General features: G+C 38.5%; 2 protein-coding genes across 4 annotated transcripts in view; one reads left to right on the forward strand and one right to left on the reverse strand.

Moving 5' to 3' along the window:
* The first annotated feature begins 1,434 nt into the window (after positions 1-1,434).
* On the forward strand, positions 1,435-10,440 carry LOC121507951. 2 transcript variants are annotated; one of them, XM_041784362.1, is made up of 6 exons: positions 1,435-1,765; positions 5,452-5,523; positions 6,272-6,374; positions 8,437-8,518; positions 8,642-8,720; positions 9,776-10,440. In XM_041784362.1, the coding sequence occupies exons 1-6, from the start codon at positions 1,536-1,538 to the stop codon at positions 10,008-10,010; spliced, it is 801 nt and encodes a 266-aa protein (XP_041640296.1). In that variant the 5' UTR covers positions 1,435-1,535; the 3' UTR covers positions 10,011-10,440. The 2 variants fall into 2 exon arrangements, with proteins under 2 accessions (XP_041640296.1, XP_041640297.1); XM_041784363.1 differs by lacking the exon at positions 1,435-1,765 and adding an exon at positions 2,151-2,366.
* Positions 10,441-11,687: 1,247 nt separating this feature from the next.
* LOC121508363 (centrosomal protein of 95 kDa-like) overlaps positions 11,688-13,370 on the reverse strand; it is a 29,951-nt gene continuing 28,268 nt past the window's right edge. For both annotated transcript variants that reach the window (XM_041785160.1, XM_041785161.1), the window contains exon 21: positions 11,688-13,333. In XM_041785160.1, coding sequence (XP_041641094.1) covers positions 13,157-13,333 — 177 coding nt within the window. In that variant the 3' untranslated portion in view covers positions 11,688-13,156. The remainder of the gene's footprint in view (positions 13,334-13,370) is intronic.

Genomic DNA, 13,370 nt, shown 5'->3' on the forward strand with positions numbered 1-13,370 from the left:
GGAGGGGTCCTTGGGAAGCCTGCAATGGAAAATGTATTTTGATTGATTTTTTTCTTAGTAGTTAGTGACATTATTAAATCAAAAGTGACTAAAGCAGTGATCCTCAATGCCCATTTAAGCTGCCTTGTGCAGTTAAATGCCACTTATTTCCCATTTTGCATCTCTTTCATGCTTTTTGCCTATTTAAGTCATTTTTCACTCATTTTTGTCACTTTGGGACTATTTTTTACCACCGTTTACTCATTTTTTCGGTCACTTCCCATTGATTATTGCCACTTTCTGCCCTTTGTTCCTCATTTTCTCGCAGTGTTTGCCGCTTTAAGCCCATTTTGACACTTTAATCCTGCTTTTGCAATTTTTTGCCTTTTTGCCACTTCTAGCCTGTTTAAGCTGCCTTTTGCAATTAGATGCCACTTTCCCCCCCACCTTTTCTCTGATTTTTGCCCAGTTTAGTCACTTTTCACTCATCTTTTGCCACGTTTTTGCCACATTTTCTCCCAGTGTTTGTCACTATTTGACCATTTTTGCCACCATTAACCTATTTTAATTGCCACTTTTCACCACTTAGATTGTGGCCCTTGCAAATGCATTTTTCAACAAGACTCAACTTATGTTGTTTGTCTCACCGTTTAAGGGGGGCCCTGTGTAAATTCTTTCTAGGGGCCCAAAATCCCTGGCTATGCCCCTGGTGCACTTAATTGCATTTTCTCCATGATTGGTCACGTCCCCCAGGGGGCTTTTTTTTTTTTGGCCACTGAGAGAGCACCCTAGGAGGCTACCCTGTTAGATTATCATGTTTTGTCCAGTGGAAGGGCACCCTGGGGAACTCTGATTATGTACTGACTACTAGCAGGGCACTCTGGAGGGCATTTTCTCACTTAGACCACTGGAAGGGAACCTTAGGGGGCACTATATCATGACTTAAACTGGAGGGGAACCCAGGTGGGCACTTTATTGCATATTACCAACCAGATGGCCACACTGGAGACAAGTTTAGCATATTTTGTCCTCAGTAAGGCCAACCTGGAGAAGTTTTTATCACATATTGAACACTGGCAGGACATGTTATCACACCATCCTCCTGAGAAAATCTACACAACTACCTTAAAGCATCACAAATTCTTTCAGAAAATATTTTTTAGTTTCTAGCAGCTTTTTTACTTTATATAGAAGCATTACAGTTTCTTCACAATCACCTTAAAACTCTACAAAGTAACTTTGGATGAGAAAATACTGAAGTTGATGTACGTGTGCTACTTTATCTTACATTGAGATATTAAAAAATGTTAAATTCATATTTTTCTATATTTTCTGCCACGCATTTACGTGTAGTTAAATGTGCAAATATAACTTAAATTACACCGCTTTTTGCTTTAAGGCTTGTGTGATTAAAGTTTAGGGCAAAAAACGTTTCTGTTTTACAGTAGACGGGAGGAGCCAAAAAGGTAGAGAACTAATAACCCGAGGTTCGCCATCATTCTTAGCCTTATTTCAATGGGTTTTACGTAAAAGCGAATATCGTATGAAATGTGAACATGGAAGTCTGTAAGGACAACGAACAAGGACACCCAGTGAAGCCCAAAGTGCCTTCAAAGAGAATAAGGAAGGGTCTTTCTGAGAAGGCCAAGATAGCGAAGCGAGAGTCTGACAGACTGAGAGCGAAGAACAGAGTCAACCTGGGCCGGGCGCACGGAGTCTGGAAACAAATACAAGAAGAGCATGGCTTCAAAACCGATGCTGATGTGGCTTTCTTTCTCATAAATATGTAAGTACTAGGCTTTATACGTTTTAAAAATTTTGCTCCTGCACGTTTCTGTCGCATCAGTACCACGTTTGACTGGTGGGATTTATGGGTCTTTTTTTGCTAACCACAAAAAATATGGTACATGTACGTCAGTTTGTACTTGAGAGTTTCCCAATGTTTCACAGGTTAAATCTGTTAATTGAATACAGGTTATGGCACATCGCCCTTGGTCGTCTGTTTGTTCAGTATGTCAGATTGGTGAAGAAAGAGAAAGAAATGTCTTTTTGCTCACTGTCTTTGCTGCTATTTGAAGCATAATTTATTCGTTTCTAGAGCGCTTAAAAGGTGTTGTACATTTTTTATCGTATCGTAGGGGTAGCGGTGATTAAATTCAACACTTCCAGCGCTAAAAGCTTTACCACAGCTCTGAACTAAGTGCAGACATGTCCGTTTATATTCGCAAACAACAAAAGGGCTCTTATGCAGCAGACATTACTAAACCACGTTACATGGTTGTAACCAATCAGCGACAAGCTAAGAAATTGTGCACGTGACGAGACGAATGAGAGAAGGGCGAAGAGAGGGAGGAAGCAAGAAACAACTGTGTTTTCATGTCGCTGAGGTCAGTATGAGTGTATTTTGAGTATGTGAGTTTTTTTTTTTTTTTTGCTTGAATCAATCACCCATCAAGGTTAGCTTGTGTATAACTGTCAAATCCCAACAGCCGTCCAAACCGGCATCACATAACCCGGCTTCTCTGCGAAGTCAGGGGCGCGCGCCTGGATTTTGTGACGGTAAAGCGGGATAGAAGCAAACCGTGGTAAACTGCCCCTACCTCCACTGCTTAAAACGACATATACTGCTAAAGCAGCTAAGAGAACAAAGACGTCGGAAGAGAAGGAAGCAATGAAGGAAGCTATGAATAAAAGGAGGGATCAGACCAGGGTCAACATCGGGGAGGCTTTTCTCAGATGGCAACAGCTACGGGACTCTGAGGGGCTGAAGAGCGGTGCGGAGGTTGCGCTTTATCTTCTTGACAATTAAAAACTAAACAAGGAAGCCTCAGGAAGACATTATAATTTCAATAACAAGTACAGAGGGGGTAGCAGGAAGTTAAACCGAAACACTGCTCCGTAAAGGAGGGGCAGCTGCCCACTGGTTCACGTCTAAATGACAATCAAGCCGGCCCAATCACAACTCCCCTCCTCTCTGCCTACAGGTCTTCAGCATTGATTACTGATAGGTTTGTGTCTCTGATTACTTCTGTCTCTTAAAGCAGCACTATGTAGTTTTTTCCACCTTAATACAATATTTCGAGAGTCATTGTGATCGTACATCACCTTACAACAGGTTGAATGACACCTCTGTCATGGGGGGAGTGTGTCTGTATCGCCTTCACTGGCACAATGTAACTTCGAGGTGGACGGTAGGAACCCTTCCACGCTTAAAGAAAAAATAAAAAAAATAAAAATAAAAATACAACTTTCTACTGCTTTGACTGCTTTACGGCATACGTCACTTCCCCCTCCTTCCCGATTCGTTGAAAAGACGGAAGTCGAGGCGAAAGCTAAACGTAGAGTTGTTATCATGGCAGAAGCAGCGAAAAACCCAAAGAAAAGAAAAATATTATCAGAGGAGACAAAAAAAAAGAAAAAGGGTGAGTAACAAGATAAATGCCCGGACAAGAATAAACATTGGCCCGGCGTTCACTCGCTGGCGTGAGCTGAAAGACGAGGAGGGATGTCCGACCGATGCTGATTTGGCCCTGTTATTGTTGGACTTGTGAGTATGTTGATTGCTTAGCATCTATATACAGTACTCTTGAGTTTGTAATGTGTCTTTTCGTATCACTAAGGGCCATCTCGTCATCAGTTTATTCACTATCTCGCTGTAAATGGACGGGGGGCGACTTCACGGTAATAAAACCAAGTTGAACTTAGTAATTTTCAACATCGTCATTTAGCCAAAAATAAAGACAGAAGGGTAGTTTTGAAAGTTAGTCCCGTCTTCTTTCAGTCGCTTCCAAAACAAATGCACGCGACCGGGAGATCAGGATCTTTACGGCAGTACGCGCTGGTGCTCATGGGTAATTGAGTGCTCCTTCTGGTAAAGCACTACCGCTTTTGTCCACCGGCGCCGCAAAACTACACAAAAAGTGAAAGTTGCTTAGTGCTGCTTTAAAGTAGGGTTCACCCAATCAGGATTTTTGGTCCTAATCCTAATCAGATGTTTTAGTCCCGATCTGATACTCTCATTTGCCTAGATTAGAGCTTAAATGGTTTTGGTTTATAAAAATAAAACAAAATAAACCCAAAGCACACCAGCGCAGCAGTGTGCCAATGGTTAAACTCCCCACCAGCAACTGCATGGCCAGTTGATTGATACCAGAGCTGAAGGCCCACTCAGGGATGGCCTCCCTGCCTCACCAAGAAAGTGAAAAAACAATAGAAGCGGTGGTATTTCACCAGCGGCCTAAGACGCTTTTTTACTCTACACCTTGAACAAAAGACAGCGCTAAATGACTTTTTTTTAATGCTTTCAAACAGAACTGCTTGTATGGCAGCTGAGATGGACAAAACAGCTGTTCTCGCAGGGAAGCACAGCCACTTTTAGTGGCATCATGGAGCAGTAGCCTAAAGTGGCACCTGGCCACCGCTGGTGGGGGTTTGTTCATAGAAAATAATGGAGGTAATAGCGGCCCTGGTGTGTTTTCAGGCTCAACTACTAGATGTCTCAAGCTTATTCCATTTAACTTAGTTCAGCTAACATTGTTTAAAACGCTTAAAATCAAATGTCCACTCAGAAATGTGTAATAGCTCTGATAAATCTTTAATAATTAATAATGAAAAAAAGTTACATTTTCACATAGTGCGGTGTTTGAATTAAATCAGAAAAGAGTCAAAGAACCAAGCAGTCAAAAAACATGTTGAAAAAAAGAAGTAAATTCAAATAACCTTGGCTCCCATTTAAAAGTGGAGCAAACAGCCTTAGTAGTCACAATGACAAATGAATTAAATTAGTGAATTTTAAATGTTACTATACCACTTGGAAGTTGCATAATTAGCTCAGTAAATCACACTGAAACTAAACTCAAATGAATTTAAAACATCCCAACTCCACTTTAAAGTGGTGTAAACAGTTTGACTTCAACAGGCACAGGATCAAAACAAATAAATCATAGAGACTGATCAAACAGCAACGAAACAGCAATCCCTGTTTAAATGTGGCAGCTCAATCTGAAACATGAACAAAACACTGACATTGCAGCAAAACCCCAATGTCAAATACAAGGCAGTCTTGTTATCAGAGCACAGTTTTGTAGCTCCAGTTCAGCAGCATAGCTCAGCATGAGTGACCTCTGTGTGTGTGGTATTGTTTTAATTTATATTTATATAATAAATGAATGCCTCTTTTTAAGCAATCAAACCTTGAGCTTAAAAATAGCACATTAGGATCAGAGGTGGGTATACCTGGACACGACTTTCTGATGTTTTAAAAGGCTTGCACAGCTTTACAATATGAGTCCATTTAAAAAGAGAGGGCTGGATTAGATGAAGTTCTAGCCTCTTTAGAAATAATATGGTCTCAAATCAGACTGCCAGATAATGGTTATTTACTGTTACTATTGTCATTGTACTTTTGTGTTTTCATGTACTGTGTTCATATGAAGTAATCTGCTCAATAATGGCTTTGTTTTCTCACTGCAGATATCTTCAGTCCAAGTCACAAGCTCAACTGGATTCTCAGATTCTAAATGGGCAATCTTCAAGTCAGACATGGTGTGTAAAATACGTTCTAAAACATTTTTAGTGGTGCTCACATTACTTTATGTATAAATGACAGGGGTGTAATGGTACACAGAGGTCACGGTTTGGATTGCACTTCAGTTTTGAGGTCACAGTTTTCTCTCATGTGTTTATTATTCTGAGCTGACAATAGTGCAAGTTACAGTGTGGTTCATCTCGTGTTTTCTAGAAAAAAAGATGACAAGATAAGATGCAAAATAAGAGCAATGAGGATATTAATAACATCTCCTGATTTTGAATTCTAAAGTAAATACAACGCCCCTCTTAGGAGCGATGCGTCATGTTGATAATATATTTCATGAGTGGTCACATAGTGATGAGTAGTTTTATAGTGATTGCAGCGGTTATTGGTGCTTAATCACTGCAAGTAACAGACCAAAAACTGTTTATTTGAATGTGCTGGGACATTTTAATGAGGTTTGAGAACTTTACTACACACTTAAAGCCAGGCTTCCCTACTTCATATCTACGCACAGCCTTTGAAAATAATTAGTTTTGGTAATATCTTCAAAGTCTCTGCTTTCACATCTAAAGGCTTTTTAAACACAAAAGGATTACGTTAAGGAGAGGGAGAAGGGACTGACGGACCATGTAGCACCACCATGTCTTCTTTCTACTGTAGAAATGGTCTTCTTTGCAATAGCAGTTAGCTTGATGATTGAAATCTAACATTTTAATCCAGCTTTTGTATACCTTTGCATCTTTGTGGTGTGTTTTGTAGTGAGAGCGCACATTTTGAATACCAGTTGAGCATGAGTTCTCAGAGCGAAGATGAACAGGAGGATTCTACTGCTCCCTCTGAAGAGTCAGTGATCAACAGAACGGTAAAGACATCTTTGACAAATGTCCCATTTCGAACTGAAACTAACAGTGTGCAGAGGTGTAACACTGTTGTACTCAAGTAAAAGTACAGTTACTCTGTAAGTAAAAAATTTTTTAATTTAAAGTTTACTTTAAGTACTGAGTAGCTACTGAGGAGTTGTACAGTAAAACATTGTTCCTTATTGGCAAAAACAAGAGAACAGATCTCCGACCAGGTTGTTCAGGTAAAGTCACACCTGTATAACAAAGTAATATAAACAGCAAAACTGACACTGTTGATGAAACTCATATAGACTAAAGTGTCTATATTGATCCTAACTACATATAGTTGAACTATACCTTTGAAAGTGTTAAATCTTTCACAATATGACAGAGCTGCAGTAACTCTTGAAAATCTGTGGTAAGGTGGATTTCATCTGGAGAACAAAGCAGAGAGTCAGCCTCTCAGCAGGTATTGAATACTGGTGAAGGATATAGACTTTTCTTTAGGAACACCTCAAGTCACAGAAAGAAACCCCTACCTCAGTGGATAACTTCACTCATGGTGCAAATGTGTTTAACTTCAAAAACGACAGCAGTCCAACAGCAACATGACCAAAAGATCCTCAGCAGGCATCACTGTACAGGAGACATCTGGACACAACTAAACACATCTAAAAACACTCTGCTCAAGGGCATGATGGGAAAACTTCGCCCACACATCCCTCCAGATTTGAACTGGCAGTGGGCCGAACTTACATCAGTGGACTCTACAGAATTAAATGAACACTGGTGGCTCAACTCTGTCAAATAACTCCAACAACAAAGTATATTTCACTCAGAATGGAGTTAAAATTAAACTCAGAAATGTTTAACCTTGAGACATCAACACTTCAGTTTCTGCTGTTTTGTGATGTGGAGTCACTCTCTCTACTGTATGGTCAACAGAGGTGGAAACAGTTCAAGAGTATTGTAATCAGGTAAAAGTGTATTTACTCTGGTAAAAAGTACAGATTTCAAAATATACTCAATAAAGTACAAGTCTCCAGAAAAACTACTCAAATAGCAAAAATCTGAGTAACTGTAACAGTTACTTTACACCTCTGACAGTGTGAATATACAGTGCTTAACAAGTTTATTAGACCACCTGTCATATTTGTCTCAGAGACCATCCAGCATCATGAAGTGCTTTAATGCAGACTCTTTCATTTTCAGTGAGCTCACCATGTTTTACCATTTTAAACAGGAATGAGGGATTTCAAACTGAAATCACCCAAATTGGGCTTCTCTGAGAAGTCAGAAATGAATCAAGCATAACATTCAACCACTAAAACTAATTTTTCTGTTCAGGAATGCAAGTAAATAACTATAATTTGACATATTAATCAAGAAATATTAATGTGCTTTACTGTTTTTTCAGTTTTTTGTAAATCGGTAAATTTGAAAATTCATGGATAACAATAATAATTTTAGCATTAAAAATATCATTTGGGTTAAAGAGCTTCTACATTTTGGTGTATTAACCATTGCAGAAACATAAAAAATGATTTTGTTAATTACTAATGCTGTTAATTTAGGGCAGCTGTGGCATAAACCTTACTTTAGTTAGGATTAGGGTGGTCTAATAAATTTGTTAAGCACTGTATTTTCCTGGAAGTACTGATGAACAGTTATGATAGATAAAAATCAAAACAGTGATTAAATTTGAAGGTAGCAGTTATGGACTCCAACTTTACAAGTTACACTGGGGAATGTAAACTACATTGAAGAAATATTTGAGAATGAATAAAAGTGAATGTATACACACAGAAGTTTCTGTCTTTTCTTGTAAAATAATTTTTATTCCAGTGTAAGAGCTTCGAGTTGCATTTAAGACATTTAATTCTAACTGGTCATTCTAATAGCACTCACATGAACACCATGAATGTCATACAAAAATAACTTATTTTTACTTCTATAATTCTGATGTTTTTATATTTAACATGAAGGTGGTGGTGAAATGAAACATGCACTTTAAATGAAATGACATTTTCAGTTGCTACTGAGCTGTGTGTTGATGACTTTCTGTTTCTAAATTTATTTTAGGACTCTGAGAAAAAGGATTCTACAAGTCAAGACATGAGAACTGAGGATGACGACTCGACAACTAGCCAGCCAGAAAATAAAGGTAAGAAATATTCACAGTCTTCTGCTAGCAAAAAAAAAAAAAAAAAAAAAAAATATTAGTACCGAAATGATTTCAAGAAATTAGGAGAAATATCTGATGTCTTTTTCATTTTGACCCACACAGCTGTTGAAGGAAATAAGGATGAAGATTATAACACTTCATTAATCGTTGGAGACGGCCTTCACTTTGTTGATTTGGCTAGGTAAGCTGTTATGAAATTTGAATTTGAGTTACTGCTCTCAAAGAAAGCTGTGCTTGGTTTGTTGGTTGTGCATTGAATAGCAGTAGCTTAGCAGTGTTAATTTTGGCAGCTATTTTTAATTTTAGTTTTAATCTTTAAATGGGATAAATTTTAATTTTTGTCCCATTTTAGTCATGTCTACCTTTTTTTAATTTTAGTTGACGAAAACTCAAAACATTTTTGTCTAGTTTTAGTCCATAAAAAGTCCTCACATTTTAATCTTCCACTTTAAGTCCAACATTATTTTTCTTGCCTAAATCTGGCATCAAATCATGGTAGTGTGTCCTCTGCACTCTGCCAAACCTGGGGTCCCTGCTTTCTACAGCTGAGAGGCAGAATAGCTACAGATGCATTGTTTTTGAGAGATTTACCAACAGTGGAGAAATATCACAGATTTTGAATGTCTTACAAAAACTAAATTACATTTTAGTCTAGTTTTAGTCATCTTGACAAAAGCTAAACTTAGTTTTTGTCAGTTTCACTGTAGCTTAGGATCAGCTGTGCTGAAAAAATCCTCCTGATTTAAAGCTGAAATGTTGCTTGAGCCTTACCCTGTCGACTAACAGTCAGGACAAACTGGTTTGTCTGATGTTGTTTAATCAAAATAATAATCTTAAACCTCACACACTTCTCAAAAGGGAGGCACACAAGTACAGCATGTCTAACAGCCGGCATGATGAACACATACCCATCAGTCCATTCTTGAACCAAGCTGCAGTTTTCTGTGGCTTTTTAAGAGTACAGTTTTCAATGCCTGTGAGTTGAAACCAAGTGTTTCCTGTACATGCTTTCCACCAATCACATCACATCATATCAGCATTAAAATCAGCAATGGACAACATGACAGTCCTGGAAATATCTCTGTTGCCCTAATCGCTGGTTGCAGCATAGGCAAAGCTACAGATCTGACAACAAAATCAAACGGTGATAGCTTTTCATTGACGTTTTGTTGGATTTGAGTATTCTTTTAAAAAGAGTTCATCATTCTAATCTTGTGCGTTTTTTTGTCTCCTCAGCTCGTCAGAGTTCATCGTTGATGAAGAGTGTATCCTCAAACTGTTCAAGTCATGTCGGAAATGTAACAGACAATGTCGAGTAACAAAACGGGTCAAAGGACTGAAGCTGGTTGTAAGCCAGGCCTGCTGTTACTGTGAAAATCGTGCTAAGTGGACTAACCTGCCTGATGACAGCAGTGGATTCCCAATAAATGGAAAACAGACGATACATGGACAAATCAGCTCTGTGATGTAGAGCAAAACCAACGAGAGGATTTCATCCCTGAACTGAAACTCCAGTTTGACTGTGATTGTGCTACAATAACACTGAACCTGTTTTTTTTTTTTTTTATCAGCTGGACTCGTGTTTTTTTTGCTCCGCTGTGGAGTTGAACAGTTTTTTTCTTCACTTTGTTTTAATTTGCTGACATCATGAACACACAAACCATGTGATGCATGCACAAGGTCACCTCAGCAGGCATCATATGTCTGTAAGCATTGTCCATACAGCTGCAAAGGGAAAGAAATACTTGAATTCGATTTAGAAGTTTGATTACTATCAATTTTCAGAAGTTTTAACAACAAAACACTAGCAATAAGGAAAACTTTTTTAATGCAGGCAGTCATTTGATCTTTCCTATCATTGTCAGTTTGCAGCTCTATAAAAATATATCTGTTCAAGAAGGCCTTTGTCTTTTTCTTTATTTCAGGTATATAAAATTATTCATCCTCTTCATGTCTACGATTATTCCAAAACATTCCAGTAATATGAAAACCACATCTGGATACGGTCAAGTGTGTGCGTGTGAAAGTACAGAGGCACAGTTAAAATTAAGACTCACTGTATTCTTTATACCACAAAAAAAACCCAAAACAAAACAGTCTTAAGACTTATCACTTAAAAAACATGAACAATACTGTTAGAGTGAACAGACAGATACATTTGTAAAGGACGGGTGATAGAAGTGGGCAGACCTGGGTTCAGTTCTGACCTGTAAGTTCGTCACTGAATGTCCCCTGCCATCTGCATTAATGATTCCGACCACTGCAGCTGGCCAATCAGGCACAGAGACACCGTGGCAAACCAGTTTGTGATAATTTTGGCTTCACGGTTGGCAGGTCCTGCTAGAAAAATAAATCTTTATCTCTGTAAAGCTTCTTAGCAGATGGAAGCATGGTGTGCTCTAAAATCTCCTGGTAGGTGTCTGACAGCGTTGACTCCGGATTTGATAAAGCAGAGTGGACCAACAGCAGCAGATGACATGGCACCCAAAACCATCACTGACTGTGGAAACATGACACAGGAGGCCCTCCTAAATTCCTTTTTAGATAACCTTACATCCCGCACCCGCGTTGTTTCCTCACATCTTAGCTCCACCCACCAAGTCATGAAGACTGAATCAGCTGATTCACCTCATAGCCCCCTGTGCAAACGCTGAGTTGACCCCTCGTTTAAAATAATTTTTAAACCTCTTAGATTATTACACATAAATATGGTATGAAAATTTAGTCATAAAATGTCTAGAAACTTTATGCACATGCAACTTTCTTCATTTTAGTTTGGTTGATCAATTTAGTTACATAATCATTAAAATACCCTCATCTATGAACAGATCCATGTTAAGGTATAACTGAGGCTTTTATGTCTTCTACATCCATGTAATGCTCAATAATAAGGTCTGTGAGTTAATACTGATGGATGTTGGTCAATAAACTAAAAACAATTTAACTTTTGCTTTAGTGAGGCAGATATTCTTTGAGATTAAATTATCCTGTTTAAGGTTATGTGTATTAATATATATAGCAACCATCTGTGTTAAACTGTTAAATCTTGAGCAGGTCAGTGCAATTAGAAAAAAAAAGAAAAAAAAAAAGCCATGAACTGTGCATAGGTGAGGCTTTTACGTAGATACTGCACCTCCAAACCGATCACGTCACATCTTGGATAAAAAGACTTCTGCTCCATCCAGAAGCCTCTTCTCTCCTTGGTCCTCACCTCCTCCACAGCAGAGGGAGAATGTTTTCAGGACACAAGGATGTGCAGTTATGCCATGAGAAGCACTCTGGACTTCAAGCACCTAGGATTCTGAGCCTCTCCAGACGTTGGGATCTTGATTTCCATAAAATGATACAATTACTTTAATCTGAAAACGGGACTTTGGACCACTGAGCGACATTGCTCAGTGATTTGGGACACTGTGTTTTCTGCTGGTGTTGGTAAATATGAGATAATGGGGCTCAGAGTTTATTCTACACAAACTAAAACTAGAGGAGCACTGATTGTAAAAATCTGGGCAGACACCAATACAGATGTTTCAAAGAACAAATAAGCCTATGGCTGATGTTTTTCATTACTTCTTTTGGCATAACACTGCCACATTTTCTCTCATGTAGCATATAATTTTTGGTACACAACAGATAATCATCTGCAACTGATGTTTAACCGATGCAAGCGAGCATGATAAATTAGGATATTTCTTAATTACTTAGCAGACTGTTGTTAAAAGATTAAATCATTACATCCCATTTTTTGTTTACCCTTTTGCACTTTGGCCATGTGAGTTAGGATCATCATTAAACAGGAAGCTTAAGAAAGGTAAGACGCTTTCAGCTTTGACCTTTTTAGCCAGAGAGGACAAATGGAAAATTTAATAGATGACAATAAGATTTTTGTGCTCAATAAATACAATTCACAATGCTGGGACATGTTTAAGGTTCTGGCTGAGAGTGAAAAATCAGTCAACAGAGCTGAGGAAAGGAAAAGTCATGACACAGTGATTATCATCGCCACAGTGATCTGACAGCTCAACATAGGGTTAAGTAAAAAAAAAAAAAAGAAAAAAAAAAGACAAGTTAAGACAAGTTAAAAAATAAATAATCCAATGGCATGGTTAAAACATTTAGGATGACAGTACATAAAAAGTAAAAAGAGAGGTAAAAATCTCAATCAGTATACAACATTCATACTTCATAACTTTGCATCTGTGGTCCCTATTTGGCAAAAAGAAGAACAGTTTAGTCGCTGTCTGCTACATCATCAGCACACAGACTGTAGAGAAAGGGAATCATTCAAACACATCTGTATAAAGGACTAAAACACATGAAAGAAGAGGACCAGGTCCAAGGTGTCATTAAGGTATAGCAGCTGAGGTGAAACAGAGTTAAATAAGCTACATCTCGTCCAAATGTGTTCAGTTAATTCATTAAAACAAAAAAGTTTGGTTAAGTTAAAGTGAATTTTCTCTTCCTGTGCAAATCTTTAGAAGAATCAGAAGAGACAGTACTGTTCAGACATCAGATTATCGTACCCTTTGTTGTGAGTCTGTTAAAGCATGTTGCTCTAATGTGAATCCAGCTTTGATTGAGTGGAGCTGAAATCAGCCCTCAGTCCTTCTCTGCAGCTCAGTGCAGATAGCTAGTGTTGAATTGGAAGGAAGCCAAATGGACCTGATTGCGCAGTCTCTGGACCTCCAGATCCTGGAAATGATCGTCCTCATCATTCTGAACGATGATCTTCTGCAGTTCACCGATCTCACGCTCCATCCTGGAACGCAGCTCTCGCTTCATCTTCAGCAGAGCCTGAAAACAAAAGAAAAAGGGTTTTCTAAAACTTGTC

The sequence above is a fragment of the Cheilinus undulatus genome, linkage group 4 (assembly GCF_018320785.1).
Source record: "Cheilinus undulatus linkage group 4, ASM1832078v1, whole genome shotgun sequence".
Classification (NCBI taxonomy): Eukaryota; Metazoa; Chordata; class Actinopteri; order Labriformes; family Labridae; genus Cheilinus; species Cheilinus undulatus.

Bases quoted from the DNA above. Each gene is read 5' to 3' on its own strand.
- LOC121507951 (XM_041784362.1), top strand. From the start codon at position 1,536: ATGGAAGTCTGTAAGGACAACGAACAAGGACACCCAGTGAAGCCCAAA. The intron at 1,766-5,451 runs GTAAGTACTAGG...TTCTCACTGCAG, and splicing joins GCTTTCTTTCTCATAAATAT to ATATCTTCAGTCCAAGTCAC. The intron at 8,519-8,641 runs GTAAGAAATATT...TGACCCACACAG, and splicing joins TAGCCAGCCAGAAAATAAAG to CTGTTGAAGGAAATAAGGAT.